Genomic DNA, 17,821 nt, shown 5'->3' on the forward strand with positions numbered 1-17,821 from the left:
CTCCTCCCTCTTGTGTCTCCCTCCCTCCCACCCTCCCTATCCCACCCCTCTAGGTGGTCACAAAGCACTGAGCTGATCTCCCTGTGCTATGTGGCTGCTTCCCACTAGCTATCTATTTTACATTTGGTAGTTTATATTAGTCCATGCCACTCTCTCATATTGTTTTAAAACCATTTAAAAACTTTCATTATTGGAGAAAAGACAGACTTATCATTGTACTGGGAAAACTGGATAGCTACATGTAAAAGAATGAAATTAGAACATTTTCTCACACCGTATACAAAAATAAACTTAAAATGGACTAAAGACTTAAATATAAGACCTGAAACCATAAATACCCCCATATATCCTGGCTCTGCCTTATGTTCTTTAGGATTTACCATATCTTTTAGATCTTTATATCTCTTGGTACCTCTGGCATAGTGTATGATGTGGAACATATTTTCAATATCTTGTTAACTTAGGTGGAACAGGATAGGGGTGCATTCTGAACCTGAGTGACTGGGATTGTTGCTGCTTGGATAGATGTATCCAAATACGGAAGGCACAAAAAAAGTGATTTCTGCTTATAGATTAGGAACCACTAGGAGATATCAAAGCCCTGGTTAGCTCTTAGACAGCTGATGGTCTCCTGCATGCTTCTGTTGCTGTTTTTTTTTGTTTGTTTGTTTGTTTTTAGGAGAGCCACAGCAAAAAAATGAATCATGGATTTGGGGGTAAGCATCCTCTCCCTACCACCCTTGTTCTCTCAGGGGTTGAGTCAAAGCATATCCCTGTGTCACAGCTCTGGAGGTCTGTGCCTTTGGGCATTGGTCTTTCGGACTGAGAGGAGTAAGCAGAATGGATGAGGATAGGAAGAATTATGTACAGCTAGAAGAGAGATTGCAATATATCTGGAAACAGTCTTTTTAAATTTCACCTGGGAAAATGAAGGGAGGCTTACCCTGAAAATGACTAATTATCAACTTGCATGTGCCCGTTAGTACATCACAAATGGTAAGATTGGAGTCAAGTTTTTTTGTTGTTGTTGTTGTTGGTTCCTTCTCACTAATTAAAAAAAAGTTATTTTGATGAAGATATAAAAAGACTAGGAGACTTCAAGCTGTTTTGACTTGTGAATGTCCAAATATGTAATCAAAGGAACACCCCATGTACATCAAGAAAGAATACATCTGATGGAGTTAGGAATTCAAATTTGGCATGGTTTTAATGTCTGGTCAACCATTCAAGTCGAAATTGCCAGAAGGGAAAACTAAGATTATTTTCACTGCTTTTAGAGGAACAAAGCTAAGAAAGCAACAAAGGGGCCTGTGATTATGTTGGCTTACTGGAGCAGATGGGACCTGTGTGCTCCACCTGACCTTCTGAAATGTTAAGAGCTTTATTTCTAGTAACATGCAGGGAAGATAAAGTGAAATGTAAAAAGAAGATAAAAGTGAAGGCATTGGTAGTCACAAGATTGTAGTTGATAGGAAGAATGTCGGCAGGGAATTGGTGCTTTTTCTAATGTAAATATAAATCCTCCAAGTAACTGAAGCAACCATAAATAAATGAATGGATGAATGAATGAATGGATAAGTAAGTGAACCAGAAGTGCTGGATTTTATTTTAGGTACCTGTAACTTTTAAAACAATAGCTCTCTACCCTGTCTTTTCCAGTGCCCCCTTTGTATAATAGATATTTTGTTTGGTCCCTTTACTCTCCTGAGATACTCTATTATACCCATTAAAAAAATGTTATAACCTAATTATAGAGATAAGTAAAAGGAAAATATGTATTATAATACATAAATGCTCAGACATTCCTATATAGTCGAAGATAATGAAAATATATTCTTAAATTTATAAATGGAATTATCATGGATGTGACAGCTACAAATGCAGACTGATACAAGCATGTCAGTTTGTGACTCATGTATCATTAGCAGAATTGCCATCATTGGTGAAATGGCATCTTAGTCTGTTCAGCCTGCTAAAACAGAACTCCACAACAGAAATTTACTTCTCACAGTTCTGGAGGCTGGGAAGTCCAAGATCAAGGCACCAGCAGACTTGGTGTTTGGTGAGGGCCTGCTTCCTGGATCACAGATGTCCATGTTTTCACTGAGTCCTCACATGATAGAAGGGAGCTTGTGGGATCTCTTTTATAAGAGCACTAAACCCATTCAGGAGGGCTCTGCCTTCATGATTTAATCACCTTGCAAAGGGACCACCTCGTAATACCATCACATTGGGGATTAGTTTCAACATATGAACTGGGGAGGGGGCGTGTGAAGGGGGCAAACATTCAGACCATAGCAAATGGTAAACAACTCTTAGAAAAGTTCTGACAGACAAAGCACAGTCTTTTTTTTTTTTTTTTTTTTTTTGCTCATATAGTAGCTAGAGTCATGGGGAAAAAAACACCACATTAAAACCATATAAAATATTTTGAGAATTTATATGTAAAGCTGAGTTAGATTCTAAGCTGTTAGTTTATAAGTAGGTTTTCCTTTTAAATGAACGTCTGTGGGACATTTGAAATTTGTACTAGATGGAGAACAGGTCTTTCTCTGTTTCATTCTTTGAAAGATGCCAGGCAATCATCAGGACAAGCTGAAGCCCACCTTAGGAGAGGGTATCACTTTCACCATACTTATAAAGTACACTGTTATTTTAATGCTTCATCTTAAAAATGAACCTGTACCCTGCCAATGTAGTCCCATACCCCTTAGGTTCTTCATATGCTGAAAAAAATTAACTGCCAACGGGACCTCATTTAAGTGGGCTTCCTCACTGAGAGGTTCAAGTTTGTGAAGCAGTTACTTTCTACACAGCAATATCATAACAAAATGTTTTCTTCCTTCTCCTCATAGCTACTATGAAATGGAAGATCAGTTCATTTTTAATCAGGCTTTCTAGCTCTTCTCTTGATTAACACAAGTGCTGTCACCCTCTGAGTATGTGGATAGGGCAGAGAAAGACTTGCATGGCTCTAGGCTTGGCACTAAAAATTTAATTATTAAGGAAGTCATAATTGTCTCTGGAAATCCTGTGTCATTCCTGCCAGAAGTTTAAGGACAACACCTGTTATTTCAGGTGGAAATGAATAGTTCTCTATTTAACAAGGTAGGCCAGGTTTAATTCTGTGGACAAGATTTTAAACTATTGAGAACATGATTTACCTAGCAAAAGAACCACCTCCAGACCTGTTGTTAAATAACTACACTGAATTTTCAGCAATTTTAATGCTAGAGATAGTGTGCAAATGAGTTATTTCTAATAATGCCCTAATGCCAGCTGACTTACATAGCATAAAATCTATCATGACAGATGGTTGTAAATGTAACTATTAATAAAAACTTGTTTATTTGTAGGAATTTATATTCCAACAACGTTTGATGACTCAGTCCATTTTTCCTGCCTCTTACTTCTTTCTTTTATAGTTGTATCATTTGACAGTCTAGCGATTTAAAATATTTATCTTTTCAACCCATTTTTCAGCTCTGTCATTAAGCAGGAACTTGGATCTTCAGGATTTTCATTCTCCTGAAGTATTTCATACTATGAGACTGATGTGAAAAACATACTTGGCTAATTTTTTGCACATCTATATTTATCTCTATGTCTGCTGTGATATATTTCAGGATAACTAAGAGCACTTCAGAACTATCACTACTGTATCTACTTGTAATGGTGACCCTCTTTAATATAAATGTTCTGATATTTGGAAGTCTCATTGCAAATTTAATCTTGTAATAAAGGAGAGTATGCTTTTATTTCAATCCAGATAGTTTTGCAGTTAAGAGTATCATTCCCACTGCCAAGCCAACTGCAATATCATCAGTTTCTTTACATATGGGATGTTGAAACTACCTTATTTCCTTACCATCTTCTCACTAAGGATAGGAAAGTAAAGGAGAAAGTGTGAACTGAATTGTTTTTCACTTTGCTTATATTACCTTATTTAGTCCTCAGAAATATCTTGGTGAGTTGATACTTTTTCCCCAAAATTACATGTGTGAAAATCATCATGGGGAGGTTTACATATTTGTCCAAAATAAAACCAAGTGTAGTAGTTATGATTTGGGGCTGTAAAGTCAGATACATTTGAGAGTCAAATCTTTGTTCCTTACCAGCTGTTTGGCTTTAGGCAAGTAGTTGAACTTCTCTGGGAGACGAGTATTAAGGAGAATGTGATATATTTGGTCTTTTTCACTTGTGATTTTATTACCAATTAAAATAGCATGGGTCATATACAAGTGTGATGCTATTGACATACGCTTTGTTGTTTGTCATTAGCATTAATTACTACTTTAACCAAAAACAAAAAGCCAAGTACTATTCGTTTTACATATAGGAGGGTATGAAAGAGCTGAACTGACTTATAAAGGCTATGGTACCAGGAAAGTTACATCAACATCTTCATGTTAGAGCGTATGTTCTTCTATTTCAATTATGCTATTTTCAGTGTACTGTGAAAAGGCTTGAATTTCTTTTTTCCTCAGCATATGCTTCTGTCATAACATTTTATTAACTGACTGGCATATTTTGATCAGCAAAACACTTTCCTATGAAACTTTGATTGTAATTTTAAAAGCCTGTGATTTTTTTGTTAACTCTATGCTAAGAACTTGTGATGTATTTAAAAATATGCTTACATAAAACAGATGTATATGAATGAGTATTTATCAAGGAGAAATCTTTATTTTTTTTAATTTTTTAATTTTAATTATTTTTTTACACAGCAGCTTCTTATTAGTCCTCCATTTTATACACATCAGTGTATACATGTCAATTCCAATCACCCAATTCATCACACCACCATCCCCACCCCCCAAGGCTTTCCCCCCTTGGTGTCCATACGTTTGTTCTCTACATCTGTGTCTCAATTTCTGCCCTGCAAACCAGTTCATCTGTACCACTTTTCTAGGTTCCACATATATGCGTTAATATACCATATTTGTTTTTCTCTTTCTGACTTACTTCACTCTGTATGATAGCCTCTAGATCCATCCATGTCTCAAAAAATGACCTAATTTCGTTCCTTTTTATGGCTGAGTAATATTCCATTGTATATATGTACCACATCTGTTTTATCCATTCATCTGTTGATGGGCATTTAGGTTGCTTCCATGACCTGGCTATTGTAAATAGTGCTACAGTGAACATTGGAGTGCATGTGTCCTTTGAATTACAGTTTTCTCTGGGTATAAGCCCAGTAGTGAGATTGCTGGATCATATGGTAATTCTATTTTTAGTTTTTTAAGGAACCTCCATACTGTTCTCCACAGTGGCTGTATCAGTTTACATTCCCACCAAGAGTGCAAGAGGGTTCCCTTTTCTCCACACCCTCTCCAGCATTTGTTGTTTGTACATTTTCTGATGATGGCCATTCTGACCGGTGTGAGGTGATACCTCATTGTAGTTTTGGTTTGCATTTCTCTAATAATTAGTGATGTTGAGCAGCTTTTCATGTGCTTCTTGGCCATCTGTATGTCTTCTTTGGAGAAATGTCTATTTAGGTCTTCTGCCCATTTTGGGATTGGGTTGTTTGTTTTTTTAATATTGAGTTGAATGAGCTGTTTATATATTTTGGAGATTAATCCTTTGTCCATTGATTCGTTTGCAGATATTTTCTCCCATTCTGAGGGTTGTCTTTTCATCTTGTTTATGGTTTCCTTTGCTGTGGAAAAGCTTTGAAGCTTCATTAGGTCCCATTTGTTTATTTTCGTTTTTATTTCCGTTACTCTGGGAGGTGGATCAAACAAGATCTTGCTGTGATTTATGTCAAAGAGTGTTCTTCCTATGTTTTCCTCTAAGAGTTTTATGGTGTCCGGTCATACATTTAGGTCTCTAATCCATTTTGAGTTTATTTTTGTGTATGGTGTTAGGGAGTGTTCTAATTTCATTCTTTTACATGTACCTGTCCAGTTTTCCCAGCACCACTTATTGAAGAGGCTGTCTTTTCTCCACTGAATAGTCTTGTCTCATTTATCAAAGATAAGGTGACCATATGTGCATGGGTTTATCTCTGGGCTTTCTATCCTGTTCCATTGATCTATATTTCTGTTTTTGTGCCAGTACCATACTGTCTAGATTACTGTAGCTTTGTAGTATAATCTGAAGTCAGGGAGTCTGATTCCTCCAGCTCTACTTTTTTCCCTCAAAACTGCTTTGGCTATTCGGGGTCTTTTGTGTCTCCATACAAATGTTAAGATTTTTTGTTCTAGTTCCGTAAAAAAGGCCATTGGTAATTTGGTAGGGATTGCATTGAATCTGTAGATTGCTTTGGGTAGTATAGTCGTTTTCACAATATTGATTCTTCCAATCCAAGAACATGGGATATCTCTCCATCTGTTGGTATCATCTTTAATTTCTTTCATCAGTGTCTTATAGTTTTGTGCATACAGGTCTTTTGTCTCCCTAGGTAGGTTTATTCCTAGGTATTTTATTCTGTTTGTTGCAGTGGTAATTAGGAGTGTTTCCTTAATTTCTCTTTCAGATTTTTCATCATTAGTGTATAGGAATGCAAGAGATTTCTGTGCCTTAATTTTATATCCTGCAACTTTACCAAATTCATTGATTAGCTCTAGTAGTTTTCTGGTAGCATCTTTAAGATTATCTATGTATAGTATCATGTCATCCGCAAACAGTGACAGTTTTACTTCTTCTTTTCCAATTTCTATTCCTTTTATTTCTTTTTCTTCTCTGATTTCCGTGGCTAGGACTTCCAAAGCTATGTTGAATAATGGTGGTGAGAGTGGACATCCTTGTCTTGTTCCTAATCTTAGAGGAAATGCTTTCATTTTTTCACCATTGAGAATGTTGTTTGCTGTGGGTTTTTCGTATATGGCCTTTATTATGTTGAGGGAGGTTCCCTCTATGCCCACTTTCTGGAGAGTTTTTATCATAAATTTGTGTTGAATTTTGTCGAAAGCTTTTTCTGCATCTATTGAGATGATCATATGTTCTTTTTCTTCAATTTGTTAATATGGTGTATCACATTGATTGATTTGCGCATATCGAAGAATCCTTGCATCCCTGGGATAAATCCCACTTGATCATGGTGTATGATCCTTTTAATGTGCTGTTGGATTCTGTTTGCTTGTATTTTTTTGAGGATTTTTGCATCTATATTCATCAGTGATATTGGTCTGTAATTGTCTTTTTCTGTACTATCTTTGTCTGGTTTTGGTAACAGGGTGATGGTGGCCTCATAGAATGAGTTTGGGAGTGTTCCTTCCTCCGCAATTTTATGGAGGAGTTTGAGAAGGATGGGTGTTAGCTCTTCTCTAAATGTTTGATAGAATTCACCTGTGAAGCCATCTGGTCCTGGACTTTTGTTTGTTGGAAGATTTTTAATCACAGTTTCAATTTCATTACTTGTGATTGATCTGTTCATATTTTCTATTTCTTCCTGGTTCAGACTTGGAAGGTTATACCTTTCTAAGAATTTTTCCATTACTTCCAAGTTGTCCATTTTATTGGCATAGAGTTGCTTATAGTAGTCTCTTAGGAGGCTTTGTATTTCTGTGGTGTCTGTTGTAACTTCTATTTCATTTCTAATTTTATTGAGTCCTCTCCCTCTTTTTCTTGATGAGTGTGGCTAATGGTTTATCAATTTTATTTATCTCCTCAAAGAACCAGCTTTTAGTTTTATTGATCTTTGCTATTGTTTTCTTTGTTTCTTTTTCATTTATTTCTGCTCTGATCTTTATGATTTCTTTCCTTCTGCTAACTTTGGGTTTTGTTTGTTCTTCTTTCCCTAGTTCCTTTAGTTGTAAGGTTAGATTGTTTATTTGAGATTTTTCTTGTTTTTTGAGGTAGGCTTGTATAGCTATAAACTTCCCTCTTAGTACTGCTTTTGCTGCATCCCATAGGTTTTGGATCATTGTGTTTTCATTGTCACTTGTGTCTAGGTATTTTTTGATTTCCTCTTTGATTTCTTCAGTGATCTGTTGGTTATTTAGTAACGTATTGTTTAGCCTCCATGTGTTTGTGTTTTTTACGTTTATTTCCTTGTAATTCATTTCTAATCTCATAGCGTTGTGGTCAGAAAAGATGCTTGATATGATTTCAATTTTCCTAAATTTACTGAGGCTTGATTTGTGACCCAAGATGTGATCTATCCTGGAGAATGTTCCGTGTGCACTTGAGAAGAAAGTGTAATCTGCTGTTTTTAGATGGAATGTCCTATAAATATCTATTAAATCTATGTGGTCTATTGTGTCACTTAAAGCTTGTGTTTCCTTATTTATTTTCATTTTGGATGGTCTGTCCATTGGTATAAGTGAGGTGTTAAAGTCCTCCACTATTATTGTGTTACTGTTGATTTCCTTTTTACAGCTGTTAGCAGTTGCCTTATGTATTGAGGTGCTCCTATGTTGGGTGCATATTTATTTATAATTGTTATATCTTCTTTTTGGATTGATCCCATGATCATTATGTAGTGTCCTTCCTTGTCTCTTGTAACATTCTTTATTTTAAAGTCTAGTTTGTCTGATATGAGAATTGCTACTCCAGCTTTCTTTTTATTTCCATTTGCATGGAATATCTTTTGCCATCCCCTTACTTTCAGTCTGTATGTGTCCCTAGGTCTGAAGTGGGTCTCTTGTAGACAGCATATAGATGGGTCTTGTTCTTGTATCCATTCAGCAAGCCTGTGTCTTTTTTTTTTTAAACAAATAAATTTATTTAAAAAAAAACAGTAAAATAAACAGTATTCACTGAAGCAGTAAATTCATATTCTGTTTCTACTAAGTTTCAGGGAATTCTGTTTCTTTATTTTGTGCATTATTATTAATGATAACCATGGTATTTGTAAGTCATGATGTTATCTCATGGTATTGAATAAATGTGATGGTAACATCAGAAAAAACAAACTTATCCTGAAAAAAAGACATTTGGGCTATAGCAAGCCTGTTCATGGACTTAGGCATAATAACATTCTTAATTAAGTCTCTTAGCTCAAAGAGGTATGCTGAGCAACATACTTGCCCTTTAGAATGTACCAGGATGTCTTTATATCTCTATATTACTTTTATAAATAACATGAGAAAAAAATGAAGATATTTCCATTTTTATTTTTAAAAGGTACATAAAGGAGGGTCCAAAGGAAGTCTCCAAATGAGACCAACAAACTCCCAAATCTGTGTGTAACTATCAAAATTTCTGAGTCAGCAATTAAATATTTGCTTTAAACTTTCTATTAAAGTAGAATAAAAAAGAAACACAGCACAACTTCTATAGGGATATCAGGATAGTCATAACAATAAATCTGGCTTGGTGTAAACATGACTATTATTATATTTTCTCCCCTTCCTGGGAGACATAGCCAAAAATGCTTAAATTAACCCCAAGATGGTAACAGAAGTATAACCTGGGCTGTCAATTCAATTTGTACTAAACATTGATTTAGCTGCAACTAAATGTTAATTTCTTTCCTTCCAGTTCAGAAATACACCTTTAATAATTTTTCATTAGCTTGGAAGAAACCTGTGTCTTTTGGTTGGAGCATTTAATCCATTCACGTTTAAGTTAATTATCAATATGTATGTTCCTATTACCATTTTCTTAATTGTTTTGGTTTTGTTTTTGTAGGTCCTTTTCTTCTCTTGTGTTCCCCACTTAGAGAAGTTCCTTTAGCATTTGTTGTAGAGCTGGTTTGGTGGTGCTGAATTCTCTTAGCTTTTGCTTGTCTGTAAAAATTTGATTTCTCCATCGAATCTGAATGAGATCCTTGCTGGGTAGAGTAATCTTGGTTATAGGTTCTTCCCTTTCATCACTTTAAGTATATCATTCCACTCCCTTCTGGCTTGTAGAGTTTCTGCTGAGAAATCAGCAACCTTATGGGAGTTCCCTTGTATATTATTTGTCATTTTTCCCTTGCTGCTTTCAATAATTTTTCTTTGTCTTTAATTTTTGCCGATTTGATTACTATGTATCTCGGCATGTTTCTCCATGGGTTTATCCTGTATGGGACTCTCTGTGCTTCCTGGACTTGGGTGGCTATTTACTTTCCCATGTTAGGTAAGTTTTCGACTATAATCTCTTCAAATATTTCTTGGGTCCTTTCTCTCTCTCTGCTCCTTCTGGGACCCCTATAATGCGAATGTTCTTGTGTTTAATGTTATCCCAGAGGTCTCTTAACCTGTCTTCATTTCTTTTCATTCTTTTTTCTTTATTCTGTTCTGCAGCAGTGAATTCCACCATTCTGTCTTCCAGGTCACTTATCCGTTCTTCTGCCTCAGTTATTCTGCTATTGATTCCTTCTAGTGCAGTTTTCATTTCAGTTATTGTATTGTTCATCTCTGTTTGTTTGTTCTTTAATTCTTCTAGGTCTTTGTTAAACATTTCTTGCAACATCTCAATCTTTGCCTCCATTCTTTTTCCAAGGTCCTGGATCATCTTCACTATCATTATTCTGAATTCTTTTTCTGGAAGGTTGCCTATCTCCACTTCATTTAGCTGTTTTTCTGGGGTTTTATCTTGTTCCTTCATCTGGTACATAGCCTTGTGCCTTTTCATCTTGTCTATCTTTCTATGAATGTGGTTTTTGTTCCACAGGCTGCAGGATTGTAGTTCTTCTTGCTTCTGCTGTCTGCCCTCTTGTGGATGCAGCTATCTAAGAGGCTTATGCAAGTATCCTGATGGGAGGGACTGGTGGTGGGTAGAGCTGGCTGTTGCTCCGGTGGGCAGAGCTCAGTAAAACTTTAATCCTCTTGCCTGCTGATGGGTGGGGCTGGGTCCTCTCCCTGTTGGTTGTTTGGCCTGAGGGGACCAACACTGAAGCCTACCTGGGCTCTTTGGTGGGGCTAATGCCAGACTCTGGGAGGGCTCACACCAATGAGTACTTCCCAGAACTTCTGCTGCCAGTGTCATTGTCCTCACGGTGAGATAGAGCCACCCCCCGCCTCTGCAGGAGACCCTGCAACGCTAGCTGATAGGTCTGGTTCAGTCTCCCCTGGGATCACTGCTCCTTCCCCTGGGTCCCGACGCACACACTGCTTTGTGTGTGCCCTCCAAGAGTGCAGTCTCTGTTTCCCCCAGTCCTGTCGAATTTCTGCATTCAAATCCCGCTAGCCTTCAAAGTCTGATTCTCTAGGAATTCCTCCTCCTGCTGCCGGACCCCCAGGTTGGGAAGCCTGACGTGGGGCTCAGAACCTTCACTCCAGTGGGTGGACTTCTGTGTTACAAGTGTTCTCCAGTTTGTGAGTCACCCACCCAGCAGTTATGGGATTTGATTTTATTGTGATTGTGCCCCTCCTACTGTCTCATTGTGGCTTCTCCTTTGTCTTTGGATGTGGGGTATCTTTTTTGGTGAGTTCCAGTGTCTTCCTGTCAATGATTGTTCAGCAGTTAGTAGTGATTCTGGTGTTCTCACAAGAGTGAGTGAGATCACATCCTTCTACCAAGGAGAAATCTTTAAGATGTCATAAACTTCTTGCTTGTTGGCCTATTATATGAACAATTAATGTATAATATTGCTACATAATGTTTCTGATTGATATTTCCACTAATAGTTAAACATAGATTACTCAGTACTGTTTGATAATGATTATCTTATGTTCTCTGTTGAAGTTATCTTTTATAATTTCATGTAACTTGACTGTATCAGCTGCAAGTTGTTCACTAATGTTGATCACAAATTATGCTAGTCTTGTTGGGAGAAACAAAGGGTTTATTTATGTTATTACTTAGTACTGGACAAGACTAATTTTACTAGTCCTTTTATAATTATTATTTGCATATGCAAATACACAGCTTCCATAAGCAAACCAGAATGTTGTTTAAATTAAAAAGTAGAGTAATTAACTAATTTGTTGTATGAAAAGCTGGCTATATTTCTGAAATTTTATTTAAAGATTAGTATCTCTGAATTTTTTTTAAATAGTTGCATAACAAACAAATGTCCCTGCACAGATTTATTTATACAGTAAATTTTATTATGTGCTTAATGCTGTTCCAGGTCTTAGGGTTTCCTGTATGTAGTCCTAGCACTATTCTTGTGTACCGTAAGATACAGTCATGCTTATTGTCTTGTACAGAGCTTTCTAAAAGGACTTTTTAAATTTTATAATTAAAAACAGTTAAGATTTTTTTTGTAATTTGATTTGTTTTTGTTTGCAGAGCGCCCTCTTCACTACACAGAAAATGTGTTGGAACAGGTGCTTCGGTGGAGTTCATTAGCTGAACCTGGATCTGCTTATCTTGTGGTGAAGAGATTCTTAACCATTGACACAGTTAAACACTATAATGGTAGGTGCTGTTATTTCACATTGCAACTATGATTGAAAATTCAAGTGGTTAAAGGATAATTATTATGACACAAGTGTTTTTTGAAAATGTAAAAATGAGTAGCTAAATGAAAAATCTACTGCCATTATTGTTAGAAAGAAGAATATAGACCAAGTGCCAGGGTCATATTTTCCTGGTGGGTAGGACTGTGGTAATAGTTGGTTAATTTGACCATATCAAATTAAAGATTTAGCAGGAATGATTCATCTTTTTAAGATTTTGGGTTTATTTTATTTATTTGCCATGCTTAAGTGTTTTCCTAATTTTTAGATAGATGGTGAATCATCTTGAATTATAGTTACATTTGAAAGTTCTCTGAGCATTCAAGAATCGCAAGCTCTGAGATTGTGTGCTTGTTATAATTCTCACCTATTTTGCAGTAATATTGGAAAACAAATACAAAATAAATACTTCCAATAAGGATATTTGCCATCCAACTGGGAGAAGACATGTATACATGTAAGGTTAAATAAGAAGTTAGCTAGCACAGGGGATCCATATAAGACAGTCTCTGAACTTGTTTGAGGTATCAGAAAACTTTCATTTTGAAACTTAGATTTTTCTGTTATGTTGACATTATCTGACAGATTAGAAAAAGATTTCCTGCCACACTGTCTATAACCCAACCCCAAAAACAGAGGATTCAAGTTTTATAAGATGAAATTTACCACAACTTTTATAATTCATATTGATAATAACCATTACTATTTATTAATCGGGTATTATGAAATGAACTCTCTGCATACCAAAACTCATTTATAGTTTTTTTTAAAATTTCTCCATGAGTTATATTATCATTTGAATTTTACAACTGAGAAAAGGGAAGCTCAGAGAAATTAAGTAAGTTGCCTCCAGATCACACATTTATTAAGTACTAGATTTGAGTACAGATTGGTTTTACTTCTAATTATTAAAAAAAAAAGAAAAAAGATGGGGAGGTTGGTACAGTTCTTAAATGCGGTAAAGCTACTTGGTATGATTGCAGACTCTCTAGCTAGTAGCCATAAGTCAGCAAGTTCTTAATTGTACCAGGCTAATCTGATATGTTTCTGATTTCATGATAATCTGGCTACTATGACAGACTACAATAGACTAGTTGGCTCATAAACAACAGAAGTTTATTTCTCACAGTGTGGAGACTAGAAGTCTGACATCAGAGTGCCAGCCTGGCCAAGTTCTGGTGAGAGGCCTCTTCCAGGTTGCAGACTGGGGACTTCTTGTATCCTCCCAGCGCGGAGAGCAGAGAGAGGAAGCACACTCTCTGTGACTCTCACAAGGGCACTAAGCCCATTCCTGAGGATTCACCCTCGTGACCTCATCTAATCCTAATTACCTCATAAAGGCCCCACCTCCTAAAACCTGATACCGTGTAGGTAGGTTTCAACATATGAATTGGGGAAACATAAACATTCAGTCCATAACTCTGCCCTTCATATCTTACAATTACACAAAAGTATTTTTACAAAATGCAAGCAGTTTAACAGCTTCTATGTCATTCTGGTCTTACTAGCATCTAAATAAACAGAACATGTGTTCTTTTTGCTGTAGAAATTTAGCCTTTTAGACACCTTTATCTTGTTTAACTTCTTTCTTACTCCTACATATGATTTTGGCCACATCCTCTGTATACTGCTCAATGATTGCAATAGAAATTCTCTCTCATCATATGACTGCTACAAGCATCCCTGTCATAGAGCAGTGATTGTCAGGTGGGGGAGATTTTTGTCCCCCAGGGGGGCATTTGGCAATGTCTGGAGATATTTCTGACGGTCACACTGGGTAGGGTGGTGCTTCTGGTATTTAGTGGTTAGAGACCAGAGATGCTGTGAAACATGCTACAATACACAGGAAGGCTCTTTACAACAAAGCATAATCTGGCTCAAAATGTCAATGGTGTCATGTTGAGAATCTCTGATTTAGGTAACCTTTGAAATCTGGCCTAGCTCTTAAATTCTGTTATTCTTTCATTTTAACATTGAGATAAAGGAAACGTATTGAGTTCATGAACAAACTCCTGTCTGCATTATGAAATACATTATAGGTTCTCATGGCTTCTTTTCTTTTAGAAAATAAGTCATCTTTTCAGGTAAATTTGAATTTTTTTTGGTGAGAATTTTCCTTTTTCTACTATCCCTCTAAAATGTCTGTTAATTTTCCATGTTGCAAAAACTTAGCTCTTGTTTGAATGCTAGTAGACTGGCTATGTGAATAAAACGAGACAAGAATAAGATCTTAAAAGGCTATAATATAAAGGAAGGTTTTGTGCAGGTGGGCCTGAGGGATAACGCAAAGCAAGGATGGCATTAAGTGCTGTATCAGCGATGTTAGATTGAGTGGGTTTAGAGCAATCACATCTGAGTAAAATCTTTGTTGTTTAAGGGCAACAAGAAATGGTCGAGTGACAAACTATAAATTGCTCTACCCACAAACTTGGTAGGAAGATTGGGCATTAAAATGATGCGTCACCTATTGTACGCGTCCCCTTTTGGGGGTTGTGAGTGTGTCCTGTTGTGAAAGCATCAGGCTTCTGTAAGGTCTAGACAAAGCACCTTGCACAAAAACTGGGGAACCCGAGCAGTGGAAAGCAGGCTTACATGACAGTTTCTGAGATTTGGATGAAATATTCTCTAGAGTAAAATGTCAGTAAACTCTTGTGCTACTCTCCTATCTCCTGCATTCCTCTGACAGGGTGGGAGCTGTGAAACTTATCACTGCCCCTACACTCTACCCACCTCAGCTGGCCAAACCAATATGCAACTTGTTATGATATCAATAGTTCTTTCTACCAGGAAATTATGTCCCTCTGCATGAAAAAAAAGTCAGGTTTTAGAGTAACACCCTCAGGAAATACATTAATTAGACCATTTCATATTAGTAGTTATGTACTTTTGGTCAGAAATAGGAGTACCTATGAAGTAAATATTTAACTTTCTTTTTTAGTTTTCTAGCCAATAAAATTTTTATACATGTTTTTCATTAGAGCTTGATTTATATTCAGATTGTCAAAGTAAAATCTCTTTCATTATGGTTGGTTCTGCATCTGTGTGCATTTAGGATTGTCATTTTAAAGAAGGTTTGGCCTATTGTTTGTTTTTAAAATCAACTTCTAAAGTCATGATTTTTTCTTATAGTCGTGTCTTACAGTAACCTGGGGATTCTAAGTACTTCTTATGGGGTACCCTGTGTGATAGATTTTAGGTTGGTTAGGTATTCAGTCTACTTTGTCTCTGTCTTGGCAAATGTCTCCTAAATCAATCACAGTGACCACCTACTCCAGAATTATTGCTCCATTCGTTACATGCACTACTCCTTAAAATTGGGATCTAAAAGGAAAATAATGAAAGTAAATCAAATGTGATTTCTCTGTCAATTTGTTAGCAGAAAAACTGGAATCACTTCAGAAACACATGGCTCTTCACAGCAGAGACGCAACAATGTTAAGGATTTCTTTTCCTTTCTTAAGATTTTCTTATTCTAACCTGGGGGCCAAGTGGAAATTAGCACAGTTTGAAACAAGGCTGGTTGGTTACAACCATACTTTTCTCTCAGTAATGAATAGCTATTGTGTTAATATTTTCTTAAAACATAAAGTAGCACTGACACATCCTTCGCACCTGTCTCATCATACCTGATACCTAATTGCCACAAATCTTAGTGTCTGTCTACCTATCCCTATCTCTTCCTGTCTCTCCTTTATCTACACACACACACACACACACACACACACACACACACACGACTTGCATTTCATTAATTGCATGATGGTATTTCTGATTTTATGCAACAAATTATAGGCATATACTTTTGTTTGATACCACCTTCTTGCTTAATGAAGAATTTTTTTTTTTAGAAGGAATCCTTTTTTTTTTTTTAAACCAGATTTTATATTTTATTCAAATCACATTTATTTTAAATTTATTTATTTATTTATTTATGGCTGTGTTGGGTCTTTGTTTCTGTGCGAGGGCTTTCTCCAGTTGCGGCAAGCGGGGGCCACTCTTCATCGCGATGCGCGGGCCTCTCACTATCGCGGCCTCTCTCGTTGCGGAGCACAGGCTCCAGACGCGCAGGCTCAGTAATTGTGGCTCACGGGCCTAGTTGCTCCGCGGCATGTGGGATCCTCCCAGACGAGGACTCGAACCCGTGTCCCCTGCATTGGCAGGCAGATTCTCAACCACTGCGCCACCAGGGAAGCCCAAGAATTTTATCAAATAATAAGTTTAGGGGTTTGGGGTTGTTTAGGGGTTTTAATTTTCTCAATTTGCTCATTTTATCTCAATAGTTTAAAATATAGACATCACAAGAAGGAATAGACTTTAGAGTGAACCAGCACTTAATTTCTGCTCATTCATTTAAGGTAATGAGGAAGCATACTTTACTTTTATAGAAGTATGTAAGAGTAAATGAATTTTCTGTTGCCTCTACTTAAAAATCAATTCTGTGTTTTTCAAAAGCAGCATTGTATTTCTGAGAAGCATTTTGGGCTATTGTCATTATTGTAATGAGGAGTTAACTAACTTGAAAAGAAAAATAATAGTCTGAATTTCTTTTCTACCCCATGGATTATGGCTGAGACATTGAGATAGGGAGAATGAAACTTCATTTAAATTGCCATTTAGACTTTGTCATAGCTAATCATATTAGACCATCTAATATTATCATTATCTCATATTAAGTTTCAACATCTCTATCACAAGTTAGCCATAAATTTATAGCTTCTATAAGGCTCCAGAATACATAATTTTTTGTTGCAGAAGTCTTATTTTAAGCACTAAAGTTCTTTAATATTACCCCAATAGAATGTGATACAACAGAATCAAATTTTAGTGATCTCAATGGGGAAGAACTACTTTTAAGATAGAAGATGTAACTCAAATGAAGATGTGTGTGGGTTTCTAAATTTAGATTGCCACATATGACAGATGCTTTGGAATTAAATTTACATTAGAATAGAATAGTTCAAAATGCAACTGCTTCCAGCAAATTCAGACCTGGAAAGCTGAGCCATCCACTATCGACTGACTTAAGAAAATAAAGGAAAATTCCAGCAAAAATAGTGTGAGTTCATAAATCATAGTCTAGCTGAAATAATTTATATTCCACTCCCCATCATATCTTTTTAAATCCAAAGATGTGTAAAAGTTGAAGGTAAGACCCAGTCCACTTCAAGTGGAAGTATTTTCTCGGAAATTGATGATAGAATAGAAAAGTAGTGTTCTACTTTCTACAATTTGCTGCGTTGTCAGTAAAATGGCGTGGAATCTCTGGCACTTTTCTAGTCAATCCTCCAGTAGTATGTATATTTACAATTTTACTGCTTAAGGATAATCTAATTATAAAAGGATGTTATCAGGCTGCTAGTTCTATTAAGCATTGCTTCTTCAATACAAGTAACAAAGGAAATATACTGGGAATCAGGGCGGAGGGGGGAATATTTGACTTTTCCTAGATTACTTTCAAGCAGGTTTGGTTTCTACTCAGTCGTAGAACTAAATTTTACTAAATACATTTTGAGTGAATGTCATGCAGTGAGTGAACTATA

The 17,821-nt window shown here is 36.4% G+C and overlaps 1 protein-coding gene across 10 annotated transcripts in view; it reads left to right on the forward strand.

Annotated features, from left to right (window-relative positions):
- ARAP2 (ArfGAP with RhoGAP domain, ankyrin repeat and PH domain 2) overlaps nucleotides 1–17,821 on the forward strand; it is a 211,959-nt gene that overhangs the window by 148,932 nt on the left and 45,206 nt on the right. For all 10 annotated transcript variants that reach the window (XM_057547413.1, XM_028165607.2, XM_028165610.2 and 7 more), the window contains one exon: nucleotides 12,112–12,240. In XM_057547413.1, the coding sequence (XP_057403396.1) occupies nucleotides 12,112–12,240 (129 nt within the window). The remainder of the gene's footprint in view (nucleotides 1–12,111; nucleotides 12,241–17,821) is intronic.

This window comes from Balaenoptera acutorostrata, chromosome 5 (assembly GCF_949987535.1).
Source record: "Balaenoptera acutorostrata chromosome 5, mBalAcu1.1, whole genome shotgun sequence".
Taxonomy (NCBI): domain Eukaryota; kingdom Metazoa; phylum Chordata; class Mammalia; order Artiodactyla; family Balaenopteridae; genus Balaenoptera; species Balaenoptera acutorostrata.